Source organism: Xiphophorus hellerii, chromosome 13 (genome assembly GCF_003331165.1).
Source record: "Xiphophorus hellerii strain 12219 chromosome 13, Xiphophorus_hellerii-4.1, whole genome shotgun sequence".
NCBI classification, from domain to species: domain Eukaryota; kingdom Metazoa; phylum Chordata; class Actinopteri; order Cyprinodontiformes; family Poeciliidae; genus Xiphophorus; species Xiphophorus hellerii.
In genome coordinates, this window is record NC_045684.1 from 18,273,607 (window position 1) to 18,293,923 (window position 20,317).

At 39.1% G+C, this 20,317-nt stretch overlaps 1 protein-coding gene across 1 annotated transcript in view; it reads left to right on the top strand.

The window, feature by feature from the left end:
- The window catches only part of cpne4b (copine IVb), a 36,284-nt gene extending 16,619 nt beyond the window's left edge, over window positions 1-19,665 (top strand). The window contains exons 7-16 of the mRNA XM_032581279.1: window positions 171-260; window positions 4,642-4,743; window positions 4,935-5,021; window positions 8,443-8,502; window positions 8,620-8,753; window positions 10,441-10,495; window positions 10,743-10,794; window positions 11,323-11,456; window positions 11,826-12,062; window positions 16,600-19,665. Coding sequence (XP_032437170.1) covers window positions 171-260; window positions 4,642-4,743; window positions 4,935-5,021; window positions 8,443-8,502; window positions 8,620-8,753; window positions 10,441-10,495; window positions 10,743-10,794; window positions 11,323-11,456; window positions 11,826-12,062; window positions 16,600-16,731 — 1,083 coding nt within the window. The 3' untranslated portion in view covers window positions 16,732-19,665. The remainder of the gene's footprint in view (window positions 1-170; window positions 261-4,641; window positions 4,744-4,934; window positions 5,022-8,442; window positions 8,503-8,619; window positions 8,754-10,440; window positions 10,496-10,742; window positions 10,795-11,322; window positions 11,457-11,825; window positions 12,063-16,599) is intronic.
- The last annotated feature ends 652 nt before the right edge of the window (window positions 19,666-20,317 follow it).

Sequence of the window (20,317 nt, forward strand, 5' to 3'; positions counted from 1 at the left end):
TAGATTCACCTTTCATCGGAATAATGGCCCTTAAACCAGAGCTACTATAGGGGACAGATCAAAGCATGACAAAATGTAAAAAAATAAATAAATAAAAAAGTCTAATTTTTCACATTTTGTGGTCAACTGTTACAGATCTCTTCTGAAAGTTGTTTTGTTTTCTTCTGCAGACAGTGATGAACAACTTGAGCCCAATCTGGAAATCATTTAAAGTTTCATTGAACACTCTCTGCAGCGGAGACCATGACAGGGAGCTAAAGGTGAGTTTGAAAGTCCCACTGTGTGAGAAAAGAGAAAATAATAGGAGCCAGTTAGTCTTAAATACAATCCGCCACTCTGTGGAAAACCTTGGGCAGAGCTCGTTTCGTAATGTAAGTTGACACACAGCTTTCTTAAAGGCCACATAGCACATCAACGCCTACTGAAGTTTCTTGTTAACATGATTGTCTACATAAATGTTTTTTCTTTGTTCATAAGAAACCATCTACATTAAGTAGGACGCACAAGTTTGTGCTCCCATAGAAAGGGTGCAGACCTTAATTAGATATTTTTGGCTATGACTTGATGTAATACAAAAGTCAAAGCTAAATAAACACACTTACTCCTAATAGCCTCTGCCGACAATCAGCAAGTTATTTATTCTCCCTGAAATCAGGAAACTATGCAAGTTGATTGCAGATAAATGTGAGAAAGACTAAAGGCTGTTGTTTTCTGAGTATGTAGAATAATCAACAAGTTCCAATCAACAAAATTACTGGAGGTCAAAGTGCACAGTGTTAGGCAAGTTTGGTTCACAAAGGTTAAAACTGAATTAATTCATCGCCATTGTTGATTTTAAATGTTCTTAACTAAATTCTCAACTAAATTCACAGTTTCCCTATATTTTTATTAAATAAAATCAGTAGCAGTCAAGATGCTCTCCTTATTAAATTGCTTATGTCAGAACAAAGTCTTTTGAAACTAAGCTTTCCCAGCTTATTTACATCTTTTTACTTCTGTCCTTCTGCCTTACTTTACATGGGCTATACTTTGTCAAGGCAGAACTCAAAAATAAAGCTGGGCTCTTTCATTTGTTTCCCAATTTTAATTATTAGAAGACAAAACATCAATATTTTCACTCAAAGATAGAAGTGACAATTGATTTTTTGCAGGAAACATCAATGCACTATGATGTTAGCTCCAGTTTAAACTCATCACCACAAAAGACAAAAATCTTTGCCAATATTTGCCTGTGTTAGTTGCATCTATATTTGCCAGTACAATAGTCCAATAAAGTTAGAAGTGTACTTCTTCCATTAATCTGCAGCTGCATCATTTGCTCATATCAAACCCACAGCTGGTCTCACTCCTTGCTCACAGCAGGTTCTGCAGAGTAAAAAAACAGAATTGTAGTGCAAAACCCACAATCTTTTTTTTTTCTTTTTGTGGTCCCTTTCTATTTGAGAAATTGCTGACAAAGGCCTTGAACTCTTTTGAATCTAAGCATCCTAAGTTAAACGTTTGCTAAAAACGTTTATGACACTAATAATAAACCCACCCATTAGAAATCATTCTATTGGTTGGAAACTGGCCATCAGTTTTAATTTTATCTTTCATACCAGATCTATTTTCTCTGTGTATATACACCCCACCAAAACAACAAACCCTAGACTGTATTAGATCTGCTTTTTGTTGTGAAGTTTTTCAAGGCTTACTCAGCTCCAGTCCATCTTTCTTCTTATTTACTGAGACTTTTTCAAAGTAGAATTAGATTGAACCACACAATGACTCGTGCTTGAAGGAAACTAAAGCATGGTGCGATTTTTAGATTCAGGCCTTTTCACAGCTCAGTTGTACCATGTGGGAGGGACACATGCTACAAAGAAACTATGATGCTACCAGTGCCATAGGTGCACACAACTATTTAAACACTTTTAATCCGTAGATAAATATGTACTTAAATGTACCTTTGCAAAATGCGTAAGTAGGTCTGTCAGTTTGGCACTTGGCTCGGTTTTGGTGCAGCTGTCCATTTTATTTAATGGGCTCAGTGGTCATCTTAAACTCTCACCTTCTCTCGCCTGCTCAATGCTGCACATCAGCTGTGAACATTTATTCTCCTCATGAATAAACATGAACTTGCTCATTAATTATTCAAAGGCTTCTTAACTCTGCGTGGCTCCTGACAGCAGGAGAAAGGGCTTGCACACTCTGAAACGTACATGGATGCCATCGACCATTGCTTCCAGGACTACCTGTTTGAAGCATCACAGCAATAGTTAGAAACGGCAGGGCAAAGATTTCTATTCAGTCCAGGACTTTACTTTCACCAGGGTCTTTAAGTGACCAATGCATAAATGCATAACTCTCCTCTGTGGAGTCTGGCTGCCTCTTTCTTTGTACTTCTTCTTACTCGTTTCTTCACCTCCCTACCCTTCCCTCTCTCCCCACTCTCATTGGTTTCTCTCTCTCACCGCCAGTTAGTATTCAGTGAATGGAACAGAGCTTCTTCATTTTTTCATTAGTCCTTCGCACAGCCTCTCTGCCTCTTGAAGTGAAGCATGGCTCCAAAAGCAAGAACTCCGTTCCCTTCTACAAGGAAATTACTAACAACAACAAAAAACACAAATTATGAGACACACGTAAAGACAAAAAAATGAGCATGCACACTTCAGGTACAGGCTCTCAACAGCTTAAGTGGGAGACAGGAAATAAGAGGATTATTGCTGGTCCTTGTTTTTAATCACCACAGCTGTACTGGTTCAAATTGCTGGTGGTTGGTTTGACCTAAAAGGCAAGAGGGTCACAGGATTTACAGTAAATTAGCTCTCCAGCAGAACAGACCCAAGAATCATCTGGATATAAGTGTTAAATCAGAAATCTACTCTCTAGGATGTCATTGAACACCGTACCTCAGTGGAAAAACCCATATCTCCTTACAATTTTTATTGTTTTTCGTGGTACACCTTGCTGGTGTACACCTTGCTTGTACCACATTTTGCCTTCAGAAATATTTTAATGTGGGGTGACTGTAGTTCAGTGGTAGTCACTTTGCAATCGCAAGGTCATAGGTTTGATTCCAGCTTCCTCCTGACAAGGCACTTAACCTGAAGTCGCCTCCTGATCTGTGGGGGTGAATGGGTGAATGTATCCGTAGTATAAAGCGCTGTGGTCAGAATAACTGGAAAGGTGTTATATAAACTATGTCCATTTAATTCTTTGTTGCATAACAACCAAATGAGGCAAGTCTCAAAGGTGCTCTATTGGGATTGAGTTCTCTTGAGTTTGGAAGCAACTGGAGTACAATGAAATCATCTTCATGAGAAGATTAGAGCTTTACAACATGACACATGAGACTGGAAGTAGCCATTAAGAGAAACTGGTCATAAAGGGATTGACGTGGTCAGCAACAATAGGCTGTAGTGTTTGAGCAATGAAAAGTTGAGGAACTAAAGGTGTGCCAATAAAATGTTCCTTACACCACAACTTCACCAAAGGAAGCTTAAACTGCTGGTAAATGCCAGGATGGATCCATGCAATCATTAGGTTTGCACCAACTTTTGATCTTGTGATGTTAATGTTGTACCTTAAATTGAGGCTCTTTAGATGAAGCAGCATTTACACAATGTAGCATTGTCCGGAATTCTGTGGAAATTGAGGTCTCAGTTTCTTGTTAGTCGAAAGGAGTGAGACCTGACATTATCTTCTGTTGCTGTAGCCCTTCTGCTTCCAGGTTGGACATTTTCTACTTAGAAAGTTGATATTTATAAATATTAACAGTCACCTTTCTATTATCTTAAACCTGTCTGCCTTTTTTAATCTGACAGCTATCATCAATCAAGGTATTTTTCCCCATGCTGCTGTGGCTTTTTTCTTTTTTTGACAGTCTTCTGTCACTTATTTCCCCTTTGTTTACCATTCTGATACTAAGTTAGAACTTTAGTTATCTTCCTTTTATTTAGACAGCTAACTTCACTGAGTGTCTAATTCACTGTTTCTGTTAACGAGCTATTCAACATGAAAATGCCAAATAAACCGATATTATATGTAGCAGCATATTTCTAATCAAACAAACCACTCAAAGCACTTCAAACTAGAGCCCCATTTACTCAGTCAAGCTCACCAACACACTCACATTAACACACCAATATGCGGATCGGTAGGGAGCTTTGTCTATGTGCCTGGTGGCAGCTGAAAGCTGTAATGGAACCCATGACTTCGGGTTTGCGAGAAAACTATTTTCCCACCATGTTACTGTCACATTTGATGCAACTGTAAAAAAATATGTGCCTAATAAAGTGGCCTGTGCGTGTCTGTATACATAAAAGTCTTTTGTCATGTTTTGAAATGATCAGATTGCTTCTTTGTGAGGTGTTGAAGCTTTGTCCTCTGACCCGGTTTTGATTGTAGTCATTTATATCGCAAAATAGCTCCTCTGAGAGAGAAAAAAACTATTACGTCTAAACCCTGACACTCATATAGCCGTCTCTAAAGCCTCTCAGCATCGTCAGATTAATATTTCACTGCTCCATGGCCCCCCCACCAACTCCATCAATCATTCAGCATGGCATTTCTTTGCAGACCTGTGGGTGCATGTGTGGATGCTCTGGTAGCAGTTCTTCTCACCACGTGTTCCTGTGTGTGCTTTTGTTTCTGCGCTAGTGCACGGTTTGGGACTGGGACTCCAATGGCAAACATGACTTTATTGGAGAGTTTCAAACCACGTATAAGGAGATGATGAGGGCAGAGCAGGAGGGCAAGCAGGTAAGAAAATGCACGTTCAAAATCAAAGCTTTGGCTCGTATGTGCTCTGCATGTAATTAGGCATGCGGCTTCCTCTGTGCTCCCTCCGCACCACATTTAAATAATTTCTTGTGTAACAATATCCAGAAAGTGCCTTAAAACACCCTGAAGTGCAAAGCACCCACCGCCGCCACCTTCTTGTCTTTTCTCAGATTCAGTGGGAATGCATCAACCCCAAATATCAGATGAAGAAGAAGAATTACAGAAACTCTGGAACTGTCATGCTCAACCACTGCAAGGTAATTTGCACAGCATAATCCTGATCGGCATCTTCTGATGCTTGTGTGCTTCTTGTGGTCATGATTGAAACAAACGACGAGGGCAAGAACTGTTTTGGTGATTAGTTGTTATGTCTTTAAAATGTCCTGTAATTCAGAGCTTAACATAATGGCAAGATTGCATCCCTGTTTAACAAAAGTATGCTTTTTCACAATTTCTCACATAAACCTAATATAATAAGATATTTTGGGGGGTCTTATGTGACAGACCTACACAAATCAGTGTAAAACTATGAAGTGAAAGCAAACTGATTTGTGGTTTTGATTTTTCTTTAATTGAAAAAAATAATCTGAAAATCATGGCCTTTCATTTGGCTGTAACCCCTTTTTCTCTGGTACCCATAGTTAAAATCCATTGCCTTACGTATAATTAGTAAGTAGAGCCCACCTGTGTATAATTTAATCTGCTTGAAAGAATCACAAAGATCAGGAACACAGCAGACAAGTAAGGGAAATAATTCATTTAGAAGTTAAAAGCAGGGTTAAGTTATAAAATAATCTCATGGGAATTGAACATCTCACAAAGCATTGTTTCTTCGCTCATGCACAAATAGAGAGTGTGGCACAGTTGGATATACTGAACTCAGGCTGGGCAAGGAGAGCATCGATTAGAGAAGCAGCCAAGAGGCATGTGGTAACTCTGGACAAGCTGTACAGATCACTAGCTTGCAGAGGAGAATCAGTTTAAACTACCCACAGTATCCACAAATTTGATATTATGGATACGTTGCAAGAAGAAAGCTATTGTTATATGAAAGCCATAGAAACAAATTTCACAGTTTTCTACAAGAGATTCATAGGGCACAGTAAACATGTGGAAGAAAGTGCCTTAGAGACCTAAACTGGACTTTTTGGCCCACATGCAAATTATTCTTTTTGTGGTGGAAAAGTCACACTAAGCGACACTCTGAGCACATCCACCCTATTGTGAAACATGGAGCATCGGGCAATAGGGACGCTTTCCCAGACAAGCTGTCCACTCTGACTGAGCTGGAGCTAATTTGCGGAGAAGAATGGGCAAAAATTCTCTAGATGCTAAAACTGGTTGAGGCACACCAAAAGAGTTGAAATAAAAGGTGATTCAACAAAGCGGACTGAGGGAGGTTGAATCCAAACACTACACTTTTTAAAGTTTTGTTTGTTTGGTTTTTTTTATTTTGAAAACCATGAATACTTTTCCTTCTGCTTCACTGTTGGAAACTATTTTGTGTTGGTCTTACACATAAAATCCTGATAAAACACGCTGACACGTGCTTGTAATGTGACAAACTGGAAATGTTCAACAGGTGTGAATACTTTTATACAGACATTTACTTGAGGCGTCCCTGTTTTCTGTCACTTTTTACTGGCTAATTGTTCTGCTTTGAGAAGACCATGTCCTTTCTGCAACATGTACTAAAAAGAGCTTTAGATGCATATGAATGCATCAGTGTCAGTAGCGGGCTGTCCAGATTAGGCAAACAAGCAGATTTTCTTGCATTTTTGGCTCATAAAGAGAGGATGACCAGAGCGAAGCACGCTCTGGGACGCTGAGATAATCTACATGACACTCAAAGGGATCTAAGTTGGATTTCTCTTTTTCTCTCTTATTTATTCTTTTCTTCCATTAATCCAACCATTTTGTAAAATTGTGTGTTAAACCTGTTATTTGTCATTATATAGTTTGAACAAAATATTTTTTAAAAATTAGCAACTTAACTTAATGTCAGTGTTATAGAATATACTGTCAAGTGGCTGGATGAAAATAAAAACAGTGCATTTTGCTCCACTGTCATAAACCCAGCATGCTAGAGACTACATGTTAATATTACTTTCAATTCATGGACAATGACATTGACTTACTGGTTGTTTTCCATTTATTGCATCTTCATACTTCCCAGTAGATGTAACTAGAAAACATATTTCTTTGACCTTTCAATCCCACGACTCTTCTCCCCGTTTTCTGGGCTCCTGAATGCACCATCCTGCCTGGGGTCCTATCTGGACTGCAATGTGGGGCCTGAGGATATGTCAGCAGAGTGGAGATATCCAAATGTTCCCCCGGAGCGGCCTACTAGAGCGCTCCAATCCAAATGTATTTTTGTGCTGGTGGCTACCAGAATGACCTAACTGTTACTTTGGCTGATGCAAGCGTATGATAATATTTGGAAATTAACATTGCACCTGTTTAGTGGTGTCAATATGATCTGGCTGCTAGCTGGTAAAACAAAATGTGATTGTTTTTTTTTTTGTAGCATTTTTTTGTCTGATAATGGCTTTGGGGTACAATTCAATTTAGCTTTCAACATGTGCAGAGATTCTTGCGTGCGACACCAAGATGTGTCTATTCAAAACTTCTCCTAGCTGTCCATGTGCAATGATTTGGATTCAACAAAAATAAGCATTCTGTACATCTTCACTGGAAAATGAATCCACAAGGTGTTTGGAGGTATGTACAGGGCTTTTGGAGGACTTAAGGCTTTATTTATGTCACACAAAACATACAAGACTTAATCTATATGAGAAACAAACACAAACAAAAATATTTTTCTCTTCTAATATCACAAATGTAAACATGGAGAGTTTTCTCTTAGCGAACCTTTTGAGAGTTCGTGACTGCTTGCAGACGTTACATTTTGTGATTCAGTAGGCTTTTGGAGGACTTAAGGCCTCATTTATGTCACACAGACCATAAATATTGATATGATGCAACTATATCAATCATATGACATAACCATATCAATATACTAGTTTTGTGTCAGTCACAAATCCAGTTTACCTCTAAGATTATCTTAGTCCTTGTTGTACAAAGAGGAATGGCGAGAGATCCATCTCTCTCAATGCTCCAGCCATGAACAGTGATGGTTTCTATAACCCTGGAGATTTTGCAAAAAACTATTTCTTGTCACTAGTATTTTTTACTCTCTATTGCACCTAAATTGAAGACAGGACTTTTCAAACTTTCAGTGTGGTTATGTTACTGCAACACAAGATGATTTTTTTTTTTCTCAATGCTGTTTACACATCTTTGCCAGGAGTGCCAGTAATCGTGGCTGGCACCGTCAAATGAACCGATTCCCCTCTTCCAAAACGCTCCATCTTGTTCCAGTCAGCACGTACTCAGTCTGTTTCTTTGTCAGTTTTGATAAAACACAATTTTGTTGTTTACCCAGCAATTCATAATAATACGTTTAATGTCATTGGTTGTACCTTTTTGTTAATATGCAACCATGTGTTCATTGTACTCTGCATATTTCGTTATCACGATTCATGCGGAAAGCCAGTTTGAGCCTGTTAGGGAAGCACTTCTCCCACCGAGACAGTAACCACTATCTATCTGTCTTTTCATACCCCATGAACAATTCATGACCACAGCCTTAATTAAAGTGATCTCTCCTGACAGATCATCAAAATGTACTCCTTCCTGGATTACATCATGGGAGGCTGCCAGATTCAGTTCACGGTAAGACATCCAGGACACAGTGATTGATATTTGCACTTGTGCGCTCCATCGCTAGCTTGTGCTCACTCGTGCTTACTCGTGCTTTGTGACTGTTTTTATTTTTTTATTCTGTCACAGGTGGCCATAGACTTCACAGCATCCAATGGGGATCCAAGAAATAGCTGCTCTCTCCATTACATCCATCCCTACCAACCCAACGAGTACCTCAAAGCACTGGTGGCTGTAGGGGAGATCTGTCAGGACTATGACAGGTGAAGCAACTTGCAGTTGTAGTGTTTGGCTTTACATCTAAAATCCTTGACAGAGTTTTTACTTTGTGTTATACAGTGTCTATGATTGGCCAATACTAAGAAGCCCCTAAATATGACGTGAAACTAAAAAGTAGATTAAAAAAGAGATGTACTTTTCAATCAAAAAAGCAAAAAGGTTGTTTTTTTTGGTATGCATTTGTATTCTATCAATTTATAGAGCAACCTCCCATTGCAGTAACAGCAGCCAAACTTTGAGGAATGTTCCAACAATCTTCAACAACTAAAGACTGTCCATTCTTGTATGCAAATTAACCCAAGCTCAGTCAAGTTCAATTTAAGTTAATTCAGTTTATTTATGTAGCTCCAATTCACAACAAATGTCATCTCAAGGCATTTTACAAAAAAAAATCATTTCAATTCAACCACACTTGCATTCCAATTGATTCTAGTTATCAAACACTACAGTATTCTCAGTTCATTATTCAAAGCAATTTAAAAAATTTCTATTTAAGGAAACCCAGCGGATTGCATCAAGTCATTGTTGGACTTGATGATGGATGGAGAATATCTGTAAATATCTATTTTAAAGGACTGCCACAGATTTTCAATTGAATTTGGATTTATGCTTTGTGTTAGATCTGTTCTAACACAAAATATGCTTTGATCTAAACTATTTCTTTGCAGCTGTGGTTCTGTGTTGAGGGCTCATTGTCATGCTGGAAGTAAAACCTCTGCCCCACTCTCAAGCCTCCAACAGATTTTCTTTCAGTGTTGCCTTGTATCCAGCTTCACCCAGATTCCAATTAACTCTGACCAGCTTTTCCATCCCTGCTGTAAGAAGAAAAAAAAAAGCATTTCCACACATTAGTGGTGGTTTTGGATATGGCCCTTATGCATTCTTCTCCACGGTGGCATTGGCAATTGTGTAATGAGAAAGTTTTCTATTGCTTTGCCTTGTCAATGGGGAGTTGCCACCCCTAAATGTTTAGTAGGCGTCCCCTGCTGGCTGCTAAGAATAGCGAGATTAGCCAACATGCTTTGTGTGGGACTGCGATGCATTGCATCTCTTCCTAGAATCTCTCATAATTTCCTGTGTTTTGTCTAGTTGGGCTTTGGTGGGGAGGTAGAAGCTCCCTCAAAGTACTATTAAGAAGACGCACCACTGTTGGGGATTGTGGTTAGGGGTGATGATAGGTTTTAGCTTTCTGGCACAGATAGATCTTTAAATGTAGGAATAAATGTTCACTTTAGATTTTTCCCTATGGTTTGTTGGACTTGATCAGCTTTGTTATTGCCACCCAATAGCAATAACAAAATAGAGCCAAGATTTATAAAGTGCATGACTTTTAACTACTTCACAAATATATTATTTCTGACCTGTCTGTCTTTCTTTGTTTTCCTATTGCTCTTTGTTTATTAAAGTTTTAAAAAAAAAAACAAACAAAAAAAACCCATCTATTTTACCTCTGAAGGCAATGTAACCTTATTTACTTAGATGTGCTGCTTCGTGTCAGTCTACCATATAAAAACCAAATAGCACACTGAATTTTGTATTTGTAGCGTGCAAATGTAAATTAATTAAAAAGGCGTATATAATTATTATTATATTTTTTTTACTATTTTCTCTCTCTCTCTCTTTCTCTCTCTCTCGGTTTTCAGTAATTTGTGTCTCATTCCTTTTCTGCAGTGATAAAATGTTTCCTGCGTTTGGTTTCGGAGCTCTGATACCACCGGATTTCAAGGTAAGAAACCAGAGTTGCACGCTTGTATACTCAGTGAAGCAAGGGGAGTTCTGGATGGTTCAGATTAAATTTTAAACCTCCTTTGGAGGTGCCGCTTACTTTTGATCAGCATGAAAGCAGTAATTGTGCGTCAGACCTGTAAACTGGACTTGACACATTGTGCTGAGCGATCGGTTTGTCGCAGCTGTTGAAGACCCTCTCTCCCCATCTTCTTCTCTCTCCTCTCTCTTCTCTTTCATGCCTGCAGGTTTCACATGACTTTGCTGTGAACTTCGATGAGGAAAATCCAGAATGTGCTGGTGATTTAACGCATCTCAAACGCACATAATTTTTCTCATTTTTAGATGCACCAAGACAGACTGACTGAAAGCACTATAGGCCTGTCTCCCTCACACATACACCACACACACATATGGCCACGCATGCACACATTACCACGCGCACCGACCAATGCAGCTGGGAGGTTTGTCACAATGCTGCAGGATGTATTTCAGGCTCAAAGACACAGAGAGAAGCAACACTAATCTGTATGTGTGAAATGGGCTTCTGTGCTCCTCTCCGCACATAGCAGCAGTCCCTGTTGCGATGGTGTGCTTGTGTGTCGCATCATGTGTTTGTGAGGACCATAAGGGAATGCTTTTCGAAAAATGCTCAGTCACCGTGCAGCGCAGTCACACACAGAGAGCCTGATTTATTCTAGCAGACACGTTTGCAAGTATGCGAACTTCGACTCTGCGAGGCCGGCGTGGGCGCAACTTACACACTGGTGGAAGGGGGGGAAAACAAATAAACAAAGCGGCGAGAACCCAAATATGTCTCTGCTGCAGGGATCCAAGGTGTGGTGGAGGCCTACCAGAATTGCCTTCCTAAAATCCAGCTGTACGGGCCCACCAACATCGCCCCAATCATCCAGAAAGTGGCCTCCTCTGCCTCCGAGGAGATGCACACCAAAGAGGCCATGGTGAGAGAGTGAATAGAACAGATGAAACATAGAATATATTTTTATTGCTGTGACCTTTTACTACTGATAGACAAGGAGAAATGGAAGTAAGGAAAAAGACAAAAAGTGACAGATAGGAAGGGATAAGACGAGTTGAATGTAATAAACTGAAAAAGGAGATGTGTGTGTGTGTGCGTTTGAAGAGGGCTGATTGATATTAATTTAATTCCAGTCATAAATTTTGGAGCATGACTTTACTCTGCATTAATGTCATCTGCTTCCCCCCGTCTCTCCGGTGGATTAGAATGGCTTTTATTTAAATCAGTCCCTGACAGGAAGTCACTTTTGAAACATCAGTTTCATTCCTCCCTTTTTACCTCGTCACTCCAGGAATACTTCATCCTGCTAATCCTGACGGACGGAGTCATCACAGACATGGCGGACACGCGGGAGGCCATCGTGCATGCCTCCCACCTCCCCATGTCGGTCATCATCGTTGGCGTGGGTAACGCCGACTTCACGGACATGCAGATCCTAGACGGCGACGACGGGATCCTGCGCTCCCCCAAGGGCGAGCCCGTTCTCCGGGACATCGTTCAGTTTGTCCCCTTCAAGGATTTCAAACACGTAGGTGTATCACAAATGCCTGCAGTTGCACTCCCAAAAAACGCTGCCACTTTATCAAGCAACTATAAGGTTTGACTCACTAAAGTCCCACTATTATGTTATGTTACTCAAGGAATAACATTTGTCTTATTGCCTGTGCCTCTGATAATTTGGCAGATTTGGCTACATTATGCATTAACTTTTTGTTCCTCCCTAAATTTCCTTTTTCTGTCTTATTTTTCAAATTGGAGGCACCGCTTGAATCTCCCCCTAATAAGCAAACTATCAGACATTTCATTCTGCACCTGTGGCCATTAGGACAGCGCTTCTGCTGTGTGGGGTAAAAAAACCAAAACAAAGAAAAACAAATAATAAGTTGCCAATGTTCCGCCCCGAACAGACCAGCTTTTTGGAAGGCTTCCCGCACATCCTGATAGGCAAAAATCCCCCTGGTCACAATCCACTTTTATTTGTCAAGCAGAGAAGTTCCCAAAGACTTTTATAACGATAGATTGTTTTTGTTCTCTAGTTTAGAGAGGCGAATTAGTCAAGAAGGATAAAGATCAGACGAGCGAGGGTGGGCAGGTTATTTAGTTCTCCTGGAAGCCGTTGCTGGCAGAAAGTTAGTGGAGAAACAATTTAGATTTGGAACTTTTGTTAGGAGAGAAGTAAATACCCAACTTTAGGTACTATGCCATTTGTTGTACTTTTTTTTTAAACACTGGGTTTATTATTATTATTATTAGTAACTTATATATTCTGAATTTTACTTGGTGTAATTAGGCTCTAAACACACAATACATAATGGAAAAAATAAATGACAATCTTGTATTTTACTTTCTGTAACTGTTGAGAAATCTACCTTAAAATAATACATTCACTTTAACCACAATATTGTAGCATTTTTTTTATTTTATTTTATTTTTTTGAATATATACGACACTGAACCACAAAGCAATAGTTTGATGGGGATATTTGAAAATTAAGACAGCCACTTAAATTTTTGTGTTGAAACAACAGGCTAGACTTTACAATGTAGAAAATTTTATTAGATTTTATTTCAAAAGTGAATTTTGGGGCACTTTCAAGAGCCAGAGCTACTTAAGCCTAAAAGAAACATGATTTGGTATAAGAGGCAAATAAAAGTAAGTTTATTTTCTTAACTTGGATGAGTATCAACTCAAAAAGTAGTCTTGAATATATTTGTTAAATGCCATGTACATCTTCTTATTAGCGTTGCTTGTGCATATATGATATATATTTGTGAGACTCAGCTTTTGAAGGTAGGACATTTGTTGCGCTTACACTTAAAATGATGGGATTTTCTCCCTCCCCCAATATGGGTGTAATATACTTGCCAGTCTCATCAATACACAACAGGTCTCCGCTCCTTTGAGTGTTTGTGTGTTCATGTTCATTTGTGTTTACGTCTTTTCCTCTCCACTGGCATTAATTTTGCTTGGCTCTGACCAGATGGATTTGGCGGGGTCCGTTATGGTGAGTTTGGCCTGTGACAAGCTGAGAAATTAAGCAATTATATCCCATCGCATCAGTAAGTTAAGGAGAGGGAACATGTACCGAGTGTTTGAGGAGGGAGAATTGGCCAGAGAGGAGAGGCGATGAATATTGTGGAGGGAGATGACGGAGGGAGACAGCTCGCTAGAGATGGCATTCGAGGGGGTCAGCTGGAGACCAGAGCTAAAGACAAAAGAGAGCGAGGGAGTGTGTGACAGAGGTGGAGAGGTGATTTTCTGCTCCGTCGTCTCTTTTCAGAAGGGATTAGGAGGACGGAGCTGCTGGGTGACAGGCTGAGTGGGGGATAACAGGTAGGCAGGAGCGGAGGAACGAGAGGAGGAGGGAGGCTAGAAATGACAGGAGGGGAATGGAGGAAGAAGAGGGTGAGGAGGCCTGGGTGAAGGCTCTTTGATGATGCATTGTCTCGTGGAATTATGTGAGATGGAGTACAACGGCCTCTCTGACTTTGAGGATTCAAAAGTCATGTGAATCTGTCTGCTTGATTCCTGGTGTTCCTGAAAGCACTGAAAAATGGGACGATGACTAAAATTCTCAAAGTAACAACTACTTTTCAGTGTTTTCAGCATATCTTTTTTTAGATTTATTAGTTAAATATGAACAAAATGTTCTTGTATTTTCAGCTTATATTTATTTGGACTTATAAACCATAACTGATTTCTTTATACAGCACCTGCATAGAAAAAAAACAGGCTCTCTTGTAGCGTTTTAACTTGCCTTTGATTTTTACTTTTCATACTTTCTGAAGGTCTTAACAGGTTTTAACTAAGATTTCTGTTCAGTCCTGGTACCTTACCTTTAGAGCATATTGTGCAGTGCATACTTACAAATAAGAGAATATGACAGAACAAGGTCAAAGAGAATGTCTGAGGAAAAATAAAAAATATCTAGAGCAGGTGAACTATATAAGAAAATCCCATGTTTAAAAAAAAACTGAAGAAATTCATGCAAAGAACACATTTCTTTGATAGCCACTTTACATCAATATTATCTATGCCATTTTTCTTAGACATATAAATGTGAATTAAAATAGGTCAGAGAAAAACACCCAAAGGCCTCCAGAAAGTTTAGGAAATTAAATGATATATCCAGGCATTATACTACGGAAGAGGATTAGGGCCATCAAAAAAAAAAAAAGAGAGTTCTGACTTTAATCTCAGAATTCTGACTTAAAAAAAGAACTCAGAATTCTTTTTTTTTTCCGTGGCCCTAATCCTCTTCCGTAATATACTGTAAAACATGGTTTTACTCATTTAAAACACAGACAAGTCATATTTATTTATCATGTTTGACCACCACATGTGGCTCTGGAACCACAGGTTGGAGACTTGTGACCTTAAGTGGTGGTTCCCAAATATATAAATATATAAATAAAACAAACATGACCCTACAACAACATCCAACATGGCTGGCTTGCATCTAGAACTGACTACTTTACAAAAACCAGTTTATTTATTTACACAACAGACTAAGGTGAAAGATTCAAGAGCTTTCACTTTTAAGCAAAAGCTTAAAAGTGTCACAAATGTCACAAGCTATGTGACATTTGCTGTCACATAGCTTGTGAGAAGCAAATGTTTTAACCTTCCTGGTATCTGCTGAAGTCAGCTCGGGGACTTCATTGCCAATTCAACAAAAAGTCCCAAATGCAGGTTAAAAAATGGCATCCTGTGGCAGACAGTTTATTTGGTGTACAAAAGACTAAAACTACAAATGCAGATAAGTGCCAGACGCTGAAGTCTTACTTCCTGATTTTTAAGCATGATCTTTCTGCAACTAGGCATAATGTGTTCACCAATCAGAAAAAATAAATGAATAAATCAGGCTTTTGATCATCCGACCAGCCAGCCATCAGTCAGGGTTGGTCAAAATGAAAATAATCCAGTCCTAGTTACAAGCTGCTAGGTCTCACCACAGACATCAGATTCTTATAACACACACTGTGTGCACCAGTAGTATCAATAAACCTCCCATTCAAACAAAGGCAATAAATACAAAGCAGACAAAAACATTGCAAATCAGATCAGGCGGAGAAGAAGAAAAACAACAATTATGCTTGTGTTTCCTGATTTCCCAACTGGGACACTTTATCACTATGGAGCAATAAAGGAAAAATCTGCAGTGACATGGCAATGAGAAACCCATTTCTTTTCAGTTCTTTCCTTTCTTCTCACTAGACAAATTGCACTTTATCGCTCCATACGAGACTGCATTGAAAACTGCGTATACACACTGAAAGTTGTATGAATATTGGCCTGTTGCTGACGGGGAGATCTGAACATGCACGCATGCGTCTGTCTCACTGAGTGAGAGTCCGTTAAACACAAACCTTTAGCTAAGTAGCTCACATATATCAATAAATCATGACGCATAAAATAATAAAGACGCATTGCTGAGATTATGATGATGATAATAATGTCACACTGGATTTGTTTAATTCTACATTGTTACATGCCAGTGAAAAAAACTGACATTCCCAAGGTCAAACAAAGTAGCAGCTTACTGTCAAAATGACCTTCTTGGAGAAGAGGCCTGCGTCAGCCCAGTTAAACTAAAGATCAATCTACATTGAGCAAACAAGAACAAACATAATCTCAGTACTGCGCATTAGTAATTCCATGCAAAAGCAGAGTCTGTGGCTTAGTTTTTGTGCCATCGTTTACTTTCATGTTGTGTTAAGACAGGTCTTTTATGCAGAAGGGTGACAGGAGCTCAAAGAATATGATGCAATTCCTTTTTTTTTGTTTTTGGCTGGGCTATTTTACCCACACACACACACACACACGTGTTGTGCACAAAAATCAAGTGACACCAGAGAACAAAAAAACAGAAAGCAAGAATATTTTAGAGGCTGTCAGACAATCTTGTCGGATCACTTCAGTCTCGGTGGTCTACACACAGTATAGCTTAGATTCTTCCCCCCAAGTTCTTAGAGTGGATAGTGGTGTGTGCGTGGGCGTGTGTGTGCGAGTGTATTTGTTTGTATGTTTCAAACACATCTCCTCTTTGTCTCTGTTTTCTTCAGGCATCTCCAGCTGCTTTGGCTAAGAGTGTTTTGGCCGAAGTTCCTAACCAAGTGGTGGATTACTACAACGCAAAAGGAATCAAACCTAAGTGTATATCGGACTACGAGTCCTCAAGAACCTTCAGCCCCTGACGATGTACAACATGCACATATGTATACATAACACTTTCATATACATATATAAGTTACAGGGGTGTAACAAAACATCCATTTAATGAAACAAGACCACACAAAGCAATGCAAAATAATGAGTTCTCAAAAAGGAAGCACAATCCTTTTTTAGCAATAGCTTGGGGCAGTCTAGGAATTGTTTTGCTTTAACAATCTGCCTTCCACAAGTCAGTAATTAATTTAAAATAATTCAGTCTGGCTATGACCAGTTCATATAATGAGGTTATTATGCTTATCAAATGACCGCTGGAAATAGGCAGCAGCCTCTCCACAACCCTGCAATGATAAATGGGTCCAGACAAAGCATGGATGAATGCTTGTTCATTTTGGGGGGCAGACGGGGAATTATAATTTCACTAAAGCAATAAATTGGTTCTTTTTTGTGCTGTAATTCCTAAAATCTTTGATTAGTCCTTAAACTGCTGATCATGCAGTTTCTTATCTTGCTGTGCATGCAGGTCTAAAGGTGAAGAAATTAAGCTAATTTTGTGGAACATTTGTCTTGTTATGCTTCCGAAGTGTGTTGCTTTTGATCCGCGTCTGTTTTGAATGGAGCGTGTATACTGGGATCAAGAGTGTGGAATTCACATTGTCCATCTGTAATAACAAGTGGTCTGTTACTTTTGAAATCACATCATTGTATAGCTGTGGTGTGTTTTTATGCTGAAATATCCTTCAGCGGATCCGAATGAATTTTTAGTGCTGAATAAGTGCCCTTAGGTGGCCAGAAAAAAAATTGCCAAATAAATCAGATAGTAGTGTTGCATGAGATTTATTTGTATTATTCTTGGGATTTTGCACATTGAGTGGATCCAGTTAAAGTGGGCTGGTTATCTGGTTAGAATGTCCCCTGCTTGCCTCTATGGGGATATGTCCCTGGTACGTCTTACCGGGTGGAGACCCAGAGGAAGACCCAGGACACGCTGGAGGTTCTAAGTTTTCTCGGCTGTCCTGGAAAGCCTTGGGATTCCCACAAAAAAGTTACCCCAAGTGGTTGTGGAGAGGGAAGTGTAGACCTCTCTGCTTTACCCTGCCTTGGATTAAGCAGAAGATGATGGATGGATGGGTAATTGCAGCAATATATGTGTAGCAGTGAAGTGCTGCATATGTGGCACACATGGCATGTGAGACCTGCAGCACCCATGCTGCTGAGTTTTTTGACATCTTTAGAAAAATCTGTACCTGCCTGGTTTACCTGGAAATCAAATTATGTATTCTATGGAGTAACATGTAAGAGGACAATGCTGGAGCATTATTTACCTTAGGCAGTGCATCTTCAGGCGCCATTGAAATTCTCCGCAGTTAAGCGGTAGTGTGACTGGGGGTGTTAACTTTAGCTCTATAATGAACCTGTGAAACAAACTCCAACTTTGCCATCATTTCTGGCACACAGTTAGCCTAAGATGCTCACAATGATTCAGGAAATTGTTCAGATCTCATCTCTCACTGTTCCTGTGTTCTTTTGAGTACCTGAATGCTTTGTGATAAATAATTTAAAAGCTATAGACGCTTCTTCATTGGTTTTGTAACCAATGTCATCGGCAAGCCTGACAGTCTTCATGATTGTTCCCCACATCAGTTCATCTCAAAAATGACTTACTTTCCTATACTTTAAAGTTGCAGCCTTAAACATAGATAGCAGCTTCTGGTCAATGTGCAGGGCCCATGATAATAGCTTGGTTTTGCTTGACAAGACAAAAGGCACAAAATGAAACAAACTGGATAGCACTTTGCAACCCTGGCTTCAATTCAGTGTGAAATATGTCATGTTTCGGTTTTGCTGGGGTCCCAAATGCAGACGAGGACAGAAGGAGCTTAGTAAATAAAGGATTTTGATAACACAACTCAGGAGACAAGAACAGACTGCCAGCAGCAGGCAGACAGTAGAGGATCTGACAAAGGAGGAAATTGAACCAAGGAGTATTTATGGCACAGGGGTGAAATCACTTAACACTGTAACTACAAATATAAACGTACGTAAATTACTAAAAACACTCTTACATCAACCATAATTACTAAGCTAAAGTCAAAATTAATAAGCTAAAGTTTTAATTCAGTGGAATTTCATAACCAGATCTTGTTACACCCCTGATAAGTTATATAAAATGCATCCAAATCTTATACAATATATACATGTCTAAAAGCACAAGCAGACATAAGCAAATACATATACACATCAATACAACATACTGTAGTGTAGCTGAGAGAATTAGCTTGTTATGGTAAAGCAATTTGAACTACTCCATTGATGACTATTGCATGTTTGGCCACAATGGCATCACTTGGGAAATTATTGCTATATACTGTATATTGAAAATGTATTTGTAGAAATATTAACAGTCTTCAGAACCGGCATGCATAGTCTGACCATATCCCACTGAAAGAAATGACACTTCTACCTTATTTAGATAACTAGCAAGTACACAATGCTAAAGGTTCCCCAATATTTGAGGGGAAAAGCCTGAACATGAGCCTGCAAACTCCCTCCCCTCCCCAAATGCTTAGAATTAGCATTGCAAATGTTATTTGTGGGACTGGTGGCATTCGATTTAGTGTACTGCATGAATGCATGCATAATTCAGCTCCCACTAATATCCAATCTCGAGTAGCCGCTTGCTAGTTATGAAATAAAGTATCTCTGTCATTTGTGTGAAGCAGTGGGGTAATCTCGGGCATTTGGGGTTCTTTTTTTTACAGATTTGCTTGTGATTTTGCTAAATGGAAATGAATAACTAATGGATAATTGTAACAATTTCTTAATAACCTTCTTACATTGTAAAGAGTTTCAGGATGGTAGAAAAGCGTTTGTGGTAGAGTCTAATTTGTAAGCTGGAAATTGTTTCTTTTTTCTGTATCCTGCATGTTGGTGATAATAAAGATGATTTGGGTTTCTCACGTTGCGTTATCTTTTTTGTTATTGTGTCTGTTTGTGTAAGATAGAGACAGAGAGAGAGACAAAAGAGAGAGAAAGGATTTGTTACTACGATAGAAATCTAAATCTTGTCAGAGAATCACACATATTTGTTTTCTTGATACCCCTAGAAAATCTAGTGCAACAGACTGACTTCAGAAATTACCAAATTGGTAAATAAATTCAGTCCTTGTCTAATTTATTTTGATTATATTACAGCTGTTCTGTGAAAACCTTAAAAATTTGATTGTAAAATTATTGAACTAACACATCACATTAAAGACCAAGACGACAGAAAGATCAGGGACAAACGTGTCGACGTTAACTTAGATTTAGGTTATAAAACAGTATCCTAATCTTTGATCATCACTCGAGCAATGTTCAACCCATCATCTCAAAATAAAAGTGTGATAGTAGTATCGCACAACTGTAATCATACAGAGACATGACAGTCCACCTAAACTGGCAGGTCAGCCAGGGGGAAAATTGATCAGAGAAGCAGCCAAGAGGCTCATGATTACTCGGAGGCAACAGCTCCAGTGGGAGTAACTGCTGAGAGGCTAAATATTATTTGTGCATTCCACAAATCTAACTTTTATTGAAGAGTGCTCTGTTCAATGCATGCCATATAACGTC